The following is a 9,362-nucleotide window of genomic DNA, read 5'->3' on the forward strand; positions in this document are numbered from 1 at the left end:
AGGATGATAGTAAAAAAAAAAAATGTCATTTTCTAAAATTCAAATTCCTAAAAGTACATTTTGTATACTAAGATGTTGCATTAAAAAACTGTTATTTTTATTGTATACTAAGATGTTTCCTTTATAGAAAAAGTACTCTTTTATTATATACTAAGACGTTTCCTTTAGAAACTGTCTGTTTTTAATGTTTTATAGATGATTTGTTTCACGCTCAGACCGCTTTCTTCTTCGAGACAATAGATCTCAATAGACCTCTAAATTAGCTTTGGAAAATAAAAACAGAATTTAAACCAAACTAATGTACTTAATTTAATACAAAGTACAGCAGAATTAATACCCGTTATTTTCCTAAAAATCTTTTCTTCGATTTAAAATATCTATACTAGTCACTATTCAACAGAGACCGTTTGGTTAAAATAATTTCAACTAACTCCTTCAAATATCCAGTCGTTACCCTTCCTCACCTTCCCGTCCAAATACATATTTAAACAGCTTTGCATCTGCTCTTAAACATTATTTATGTTGTGCAAAACTACATCAAAAAATGAAATTAAATGGGACTATGGTTTTATTACGTCTAGCCTATATAAGGCAAACAAACTAGGTAGCATCTCCAAAATTATTGGAAGATTGTCCAGTTAATGATATAGGATGGAGCAGCATTCACCACTGCTGCAAGATGATGACGATAATGACATTCCAATCATAAACAACTACAAACAAGCTTCTAAGGAATGGTGGAAAGAGTCTAAGAAGCTATGGATACTTGCAGGTCTTGCAATCTTTCTCCCTTTTAATTCAGAAATAAAAAAGTAGTTTTCATGAAGATTTTCTCACTGATGCTTCTGGGTTTTCTTGTCAATGATGAAGTAAAACATTATCATCAAAGCGCATATGCATAGTATTTTCTCCACTTGTTAGTTGCAGACGTGATTTTGTCTATAATGTTATTGTGCATAGATTTTGGTAATAGTTGAGTGCATTCATTTTTTCCAACATTTCAGTTCGAAGTACATAATCCATACCCAAAAACAAAAGAAGAGCAATATTAGAAATTTTTTCCATCTAGCTCTTTTCTTCGTGTAAAGAAGAGAAAAATCTGATAAATTTCTCTTCTTCCTCTAATTTTCGAAATGAAGGACCATGTAAAGAAGAGAGTCAGACGAGAAATTTCTGAATTTCTGGTCTTACTCTCTTCTCGTCATGAAGTTTTCTGGTCTTGATCTCTTCTATTGATCCAGAATGTCAAATAAAAAAAAAAAAAATTTAAAAAAAATTACCACAAGCTATGCACAATGCATACTAGTATTTTGATCATATCATATACAGTGAACATTGACATACGAAGTTGCTTCAAATCAAACCATAACCGCATACGGCCTAAACCATGTTGCAGGTCCTGCAATCTTTATATCTCTATGTCAGCAATCATTTTTGGCTACAATTTTGACCTTTGCTGGGCAGTTGGGCACTTTACAGTTGGCTGCTGTATCTATAGCAAACACTGTGGTTGCAGGGTTTTCATTTGGAGTCATGGTAAGCTTCTTGTGTCATAATCCAACCATTTTTTTAATGTTTTTCGAGTAGGGAATGCAGAGGCAATGTTTTAAAACTATACAAACAAAAATGTATTCCTCCCACATTTTCCACTGTTGAAATATTTAATCTTCAGCTTTCTATTAACTTTTCTTTGGAAAGTCGAGGCTTACTTGAAATGGTATGTGCTGAATGGACCAGGAGCTTTTCTTGTTCATTATAGTTGTGCTTTTCTAATTAAATCTGTTTTTGAATCATACATTGAGATTGACAATTACAGCTCATTGTAGGCTAGTTAAGCTGCATCACTTTAACACGTTTTACTATGATAGCTCACATTAATATTGGAGTTCCTGCTTGCCGCTCCAGAGTCCACATGCGTGGCCTATATCACCAGTTGCCATTAAATCTTTATTTTTTTACTGAACTCAAGCTATGACAAAATCTTAGACAAGTATTAACTGTTGATGGAAATCAGATTTTTTGATTTATTCATGTTATTTTTTTATAAGATTTGTTTGCATTGATCACACTGTCTGATAAAATGAAGTTAAAAAAGAAAGATAGATAAATAAAATAAGCTGACATTATGTTTAGTTTAGATGATACAAAAATCTATATAGTGATGCAATATGCTAAAAAGTATAGACTTTTTGAAAGGGATATGTCTATGCTTCCAAATTTCTAGATTTGATTGTGTATGATTTTTTTATCACATCAACATTTTGGATCATACTACATGATCCATTATCAGGATGCTAGAGAGAAAATGATGGATCATATAGTATGATCCGAAACGTTGATGTGATAAAAAACTATACACAATTAAATCCAGAAATTTAGAAGCATTAACATGAATTGCGAAAATCTAATAGATCTCAGAGATATGTCTGATATCTAATCATTATAATAGTTTGAAGAAAATTTGTCTTTTCTAGTTACCATTCTTCTATGATTGATATATTATTCTTATTTCAGAAGTTCCATATCATACCTTTTTTTTTTAGAACTATTAGATCTGCAAGTACCCGACTCCTATTTTAAAGGCAGCTCTGACCTACTGATCGAGGTAGAGCATAGGCTAGCATATTGGACTCTGGTTATAGCCTTGTAGGTCGATTGGCGAGTTTAATTTCACTATTCAACATGGTCACAATATCAAAACCCAGATAATTGAAAACAATCTGTTGTGGGTATTCATAACATGGTCTCACATGCTAAATTTGTGCCAGTACAGATAACTAAAAGACTTCAAACTGGATGAAGATTTTAAATTTTTCAAGTGGGCTATATTTCATTCAAATTATGTATATTTTTTAAGAAATGCTGGAAAAACTTTCTTGATTTTTGACAGCTGGGGATGGGAAATGCAGTAGAAACAGTTTGTGGTCAAGCATTTGGAACAGGCAAATTAGACATGCTTGGACTCTGTTTGCAACGGTCACTGGTTATATTAAACACAACAGCATTGCTTCTCACTGTGACGTATGCATTTGCAACGCCCATTCTCAAGGCCTTAGGTCAAACAGATGAAATAGCAGAACTAGCGGGCAAATTTGCCTTGTGGACAATTCCTCAATTATTTGCTTTTGCAATGAATTACCCGCTCGCTAGGTTTTTACAAGCACAGGGTAAGCTATTTGTCATGTCTGCCATCTCTTGAGCTGCCTTAATCGTCCATGTTATCTTCAGTTGGTTGTTGATGCTCAAGCTGGGATGGGGACTAGCTGGGGCTGCAATAATGCTAAATTTATCATGGTGGATAGTAGTGTTGGGTCAAATAGCCTACATATTAAGCGGCACATGTGGTCGAGCTTGGCCTGGATTTTCATGGAGTGCATTTCACAATTTGGGAGGCCTCTTGCGTCTCTCGTTGTCTTCAGCTGTTATGATGAGGTTTTTCAATCAAATCACACTTTTGTTTCTTGGAATGTAATACGTTTTAATGTTTTGAGGTTTGATATTCACATTTGATTTGTGTTGTTTTCTTGGATCTAACAGTGCAGACTTCATGTACATGATTGCACTGCTCCTCATGGCCGGTCATCTAAAGAATGCAGAAATTTCAACAGATTCTGTAGCTATTTGGTAGTGCACTTAAAATTCTTTTGTAGACAGATTACTTTGGTTTGGAATGTACCTGTGATTTTTAACTGTTTGGAATTTTAATCCGTTTTCATCAACCTGCATGCAGCATAAATTTGGTGTTCTGGATTTATATGATATATTTGGGATTCAACATAGCTATCGGGTAAACCCAGAAATCCAATGCATTACTTTCTTTCTTTACCTTCGTTATGGAGTAACTACAGCTGGAACCCAGCACGGAGCTGGTGTTACTTGTCATGAATCGTTTCTGGTTTTAGTTCTGATGTTTTTTTTAATCAACATTTTAGGTTACATTTTATGTTCTATTGTCAAAATAAGAGAACTAAAAGAATAGAATGAATGAAAGGAGGACAAAGAAAAGGTGCACAAGATACAAGATAGAGAGAACAAATAGAATGAATGAATTTGGAGTCTCCAGTTCAAGCATTCTAGCTCCTCTCCCTCGAACCCTGTGCACCCTCATGTTACCTCCTCTCCTCTAATAGGGTGATGGATCATAGGATGTGATCCGAAATATTGAACTAAAAAATGTCAAATACAGTTAAAAACTTTCAAAAACGATTCATGACTATTATTATGCACTGAATTATTCATAATAATAGTATTTTTTATTTCGAATGTGAATTGTTCATTTCCATCCCTTCTTTAAATTAAAACTGAAGACAAGAATTCAAATTTTGGAGTTTCCATTGGCATTTTCGGGCGATCTACCACTGATATATGGCTTTATGCAGTTTAAAGTGTCTTGTTCAATAATTTGAGCTAAATTGTTCTGAATTTTACAGTGTAAGGGTTTCAAATGAGCTGGGAGCTGGACACCCAAGAGCTGCAAAATTTGCAGCGATTGTTGCTTCTTGCACCTCTTTGGTGGTAGGGCTTGTGTTCATGATGGTCATTTTGATTACAAGAAATGTGTTTCCCATGGCTTTCACAACCAGCAGTGTGGTTGCCAAGGCAGTGTCCAAGCTTGCAATTTTTCTGGCAGTTGCAGTGATATTGAATAATGTGCAGCTACTGCTTTCTGGTAAGAACAGTAGAATAAAAAACAAATCTTTTTGAAAGAGACCATTTAGGATTTAGGCTACCATGTACTAAGCAGCTAAAAATTTAATAAAAGTTTTTTTAACAGCCTAGCCACCAAATACCTCAAGGATGACATATATGTTATATTTACCTTCAGCAGTTTAAAAACTTAAAACATTTTAAAAGCAGCTTCTTGTTGTTTTAGTTAGTTTAGTTAGAAAAATTAACAGTTCAATCTTTATGTTTTAAGTGATTGCCTTTTGTCTATAGTTCTTCCTTCTCCCTTGATTGTAGTTAGGACAACTATGATGTACTATTATATGGCAAATTATCAATTTTTTCTTATTTGTATAACAAATAAAAAATATTGTTCTAGTGTATATTTTTCATTCTATTCATAAAATTACCAGGACTGACATGTTGATAAGGCAGAATATTCACACCTCTAGATTTTCTCAGTTTCAGCTTACTTGTAAAGCAAAAGAAAATGGATACATATTTTTCTTTCTATAAGCTAACCTATAATCTAAGCAGAGGTAGATGTGGGTCAATGCACCTTCAACATAAAGAAGCCCTTTTGTCTCTTTTTTGAATAATGCCTATTGAATTTGAAGAGGATTTTCTTTTTTGAATATATGTAGAGATTTATGAAGGAAGGAAACTTTTCTTATTTAATCTACAATACTAGTTGTGTTTTGGGGTCTGCTTATGGTGACAGTAATATGGATTAAATGGATTACCTCTAACTATACTACAAATGAGGTGTACATAACTTACCCTCGTGAGATTTGGACTTGTGTCTCTCCTTTAGCAATACAAGTTCTCTACCACTAGGCCAACATACAACTTGAAGACCATCTGTACCCCTTTCCTTTTTATAAGATGTCATCCAATGCATGCTCCACATAAAGAAGATCTTTTGTCTCCTTTTGACCAATACATATTTATCATGAAGAGGACCTCTTGCCTCCTTTCAACCAATGCACATTCAACATAATGAAAAATATTTCCTTTCCTTTTTTAAAAGAAACATAAGATCAATACATCTTCAACATAAAAGATCCTTTTGTGCCCTTTTTATTTTTCAACAATGCATAGTCCAATGCATCTTCCACATTAAGGGAACTTTTTGTCTCCTTCCTTATTCTAACTTTTGATTAAGGACACTTAGTTTTCTTTCTGTTAGTTTATGACATTTTTCAACAATTTTGACTATTACACTTGTTATCATGCTGAAATTGCAATAGAACTTCCTTATTCTAACTTTCGATTAATGACAGTTCTCTTTCTTAATTGTAACTGTTTAGTTTATGACATTTTTCAACAATTTTGACTATTACACTTGTTTTCATGCTGAAATTGCAATAAAACTTAGCTCTTCATTCTTGAGCTGCACTATGTGATTCTGACATTCTTTAATGGTCTGCCTGTGGATATAAAGGTGTGGCAATAGGAGCAGGATGGCAAACATTTGTGGCCTGGGTAAACATTGTATGCTACTATGTTCTGGGTGTGCCCCTGGCAATTCTACTAGGATATAAATGCGATCTGGGCACTAAGGTATTGTCAATTTTCCACTATATGAATCAACTAATGTTTCCTACCATGTTATGGTTTGTGGCTGAAGTATTTAATGATTGAGAATGCAGGGAATGTGGGGTGGGATGCTTTGTGGAAGTGCATTGCAGACTGCGGTTCTATGTTTCATCACAATTCGAACAAATTGGAGCCAAGAGGTACTGAGCATTCATGCGAAACTACTTATAGCAATATTAATTTTTGTGTCCAAGAAATCTGGCTAGTTAAAAATGATCTGTCATGTGGTGTTGGTGCAGGCTTTGCGGGCTGAAAGTAGAATTAAGACTTGGGGAGGTGGATTTACACATCAATCTTCCACTTGAAGATTCTGAATCTTGTTCTTTTTTCATCTTCTTTATCTAAAGAGATGGCATATATTTTGGCAATGAATATGGAGTGTTTTTTTTACTGTGTCAAATTAATGTTTATATCAGCACTAGATAGGGTAGTTTTAAGAGTCAAACTCATTGATCACTATTTCATGAATTCTGGGTCACATACATTGGTATTTTCTATCCACTGACATTCCATTGAATTCATGTGTGCACAAACTTCAGAAGAATTTTACATATTCTTCACTGAGAAATGCAAGTAGGAAACAAATTTATCAATACTCTTTGAACTGTCATTTTCTATAGATATGGCCGAGGAATGGAAAACGTAATTGAAAAGGTAAAATAGAATCAAGTCCTTGCTGTAGATCTTAGGCCTGAGAGTTTACCATTTATTTGTGAGTGAAATCTTTACTGCGTTAAATCTCCGCAAGTTCTTCTACTACGATTCGTGTAAGTGTCAATTTTCAAGGAGATACCACTCCATTCTACTGGAGGAAATTAACAATATGTAGAAACAGAGCTGGGTGTCGTTGTGCATGTCAAGCTGGAGTGCTTTCCAAAACTGAAAAAAACACAATGCGGTATGAAACCTATTTGGAGCCATTAGTCAGAAATAGAAATATTTACCCAACTCACACCATGATTGGAAAGATTCTAGCTTGATCTTCTATAGGGCTCAAGAGAGAGTGGAGGCTGTCGCAGGTAGCAACAAGGTCAATAAAACATGTAGCTACCCAATTTCTGTGAATTAACTCTGTGGTATTTATATATGTGATGGGGAAGATGAGACAGGCAGGGCAAAAGGGAAGGGCAAGCAAAAAGGAAGGGAAATGAGGAGTTTGAAGGGTGAGTGGAAACAAAAGTAGTAAGGTTTCTGATGGATAAGTAGAAGACGTTTTTGACAGGAAGTCAAATTATATTCAATAGTGACAATATTCAGATGGGAGACTTTTAGAAAGGGTCTAATATTTTTCCTTTATGAACATCAATATATATATTACTTGGATGTATGCTAAGTATATCATCTGGATGAATGCTAAGATATAATGGAGAAGTTGGTTCTTGCTAAGCAAAAGATAGTTAAATTTGACTCAAATACATCTGATAGCAATATATAGAAATAGACAATAAAATATTGAAGGATAGATACATTAAATCTTTAATAAGTCAGTCTGTAATAATTATGGGGAAACTTTTTGGGCTCCCGTCTTCATCTTGAAAGACATGAAAAAGAAAATAATTTTATATTTAATTGAAATAAACATAATTGAATTGTACAAATTTAAATAGAGACATGCAAGGTCAAAAATTTATATACATGGTTACCTTTTATTGGCCCAGCAGAGGTTTTACCAGTGGGTGAACCCAGGCAGGGTTATCCACGCGTTACACACCGACAAAAGCAGTAGCTTCTAGCTTCACAGCGTGTGTGTCTGTCGCGTCTTCTGAGTGACATTTGTGTTCCTCGAGATCGCTTTCAGACGCGTCTATCTTTTGACACGCAATCCTTACAATAAATAGACATACGCCCACAAAGACTATAATCAATCTTCTAGCCGGTTTCTGTGATAAATTCCTGCTCTGTGCCATTCGAGGATACGAGATGAAGAAAGGCATAAGCAACACTCTGTTCAACAGATCTTCCGAAAAGAAAATGGATGAAGCTCCGTCAAGCGACGGATCTAAGCCGGCAAGCTCTAGAAAACGGGTTCTGGAACAGAGCGTTCACGAATTGGAAGAGGTTTTCAAGAAATTTGATGCGAACGGGGACGGAAAGATCTCAGGATCAGAGCTTGCAGACATCTTGCGGTCTATGGGAAGTGAAGTAGACGAGGCAGAGGTCAAGGCCATGATGGAGGAGGCAGACACGGATGGTGACGGTTATGTTAGCCTGCAAGAGTTTGTGGATCTGAATATTAAAGGCGCTACTGTGAAGGATTTGAAAAATGCTTTCAAAGTGTTTGATCGGGACTGTAATGGCTCCATTTCGCCTGCTGAGCTGTGCCAGACTCTCAAAAGCGTGGGTGAGCCCTGCACCATCGAGGAGTCTAAGAACATTATTCAAAACGTCGACAAGAATGGGGATGGAGTTATCAGTGTTGAAGAATTTCAGACAATGATGACGAGTCAAATAAATGATAAGAGCAAACGATAGTCGCTTTTATCTTCTCTGCTCTTTTTTCCCATTTTGTTTTTCAACTTTGCAAACCCTAACTGGAAAGACAATAATAACATCAGTGGAATTTTATCAGATGCTGGAATAGCTAGGGTTTATGCGGAATATTGTAAATAGGATTTCTTATTGTGAAATTTGATGTAATTCAGCCTTTCTTTTTCTCGTTACCGTCGACTGTATAAATAATAATTCTTTCGGTTTAGTTTATTTGCCATTATCATGGATGAACCGATCTGGGGTTATATTTCTTTTTGCTGGGAATTTGCCTTTTGTCATGATCGAATCTGGGATATAATTATTTATTTTTTCAGTAAATTTGCCCTTTGTCATGGATGATCCGGGATGATCCGATCTGATGATATAATTCTTCTTTCTGGAATTTACCCTTCTTATAGATGATCCGATCTGGGGATATAATTCTTTTTGCTGGGAATTTGCCCTTTGTCATGGATGATCCGATCTGATGATATAATTCTTCTTTCTAGGAATCTACCCTCGTCATGGATGATCCGATCTGGGATTTTTTTTTTTCTGTGAATTCATCCGTTGTTATGGATGATCCGATCTGATGACATAATTATTCTTTCTGTGAATTTGTCCTTTGA

The 9,362-nt window shown here is 35.1% G+C and overlaps 1 protein-coding gene and 1 pseudogene across 2 annotated transcripts; both read left to right on the forward strand.

Annotated features, from left to right (window-relative positions):
* The first annotated feature begins 506 nt into the window (after positions 1–506).
* On the forward strand, positions 507–6,857 carry LOC149570108 (protein DETOXIFICATION 30-like; annotated as a pseudogene). The gene is made up of 9 exons (XR_016362890.1): positions 507–772; positions 1,397–1,536; positions 2,891–3,432; positions 3,538–3,624; positions 3,731–3,787; positions 4,431–4,669; positions 6,110–6,228; positions 6,318–6,404; positions 6,504–6,857. The product of XR_016362890.1 is annotated as a protein DETOXIFICATION 30-like (transcript).
* Positions 6,858–7,898: 1,041 nt separating this feature from the next.
* LOC149570109 (polcalcin Cup a 4) lies at positions 7,899–8,964 on the forward strand. Its single transcript, XM_089822766.1, has one exon. It carries the CDS (start codon positions 8,185–8,187, stop codon positions 8,734–8,736), a length of 552 nt encoding a protein of 183 aa, XP_089678892.1. The 5' UTR covers positions 7,899–8,184; the 3' UTR covers positions 8,737–8,964.
* The last annotated feature ends 398 nt before the right edge of the window (positions 8,965–9,362 follow it).

The sequence above is a fragment of the Cupressus sempervirens genome, chromosome 3 (assembly GCF_028749045.1).
Source record: "Cupressus sempervirens isolate cs-2001-9-10 chromosome 3, ASM2874904v1, whole genome shotgun sequence".
NCBI lineage: Eukaryota > Viridiplantae > Streptophyta > Pinopsida > Cupressales > Cupressaceae > Cupressus > Cupressus sempervirens.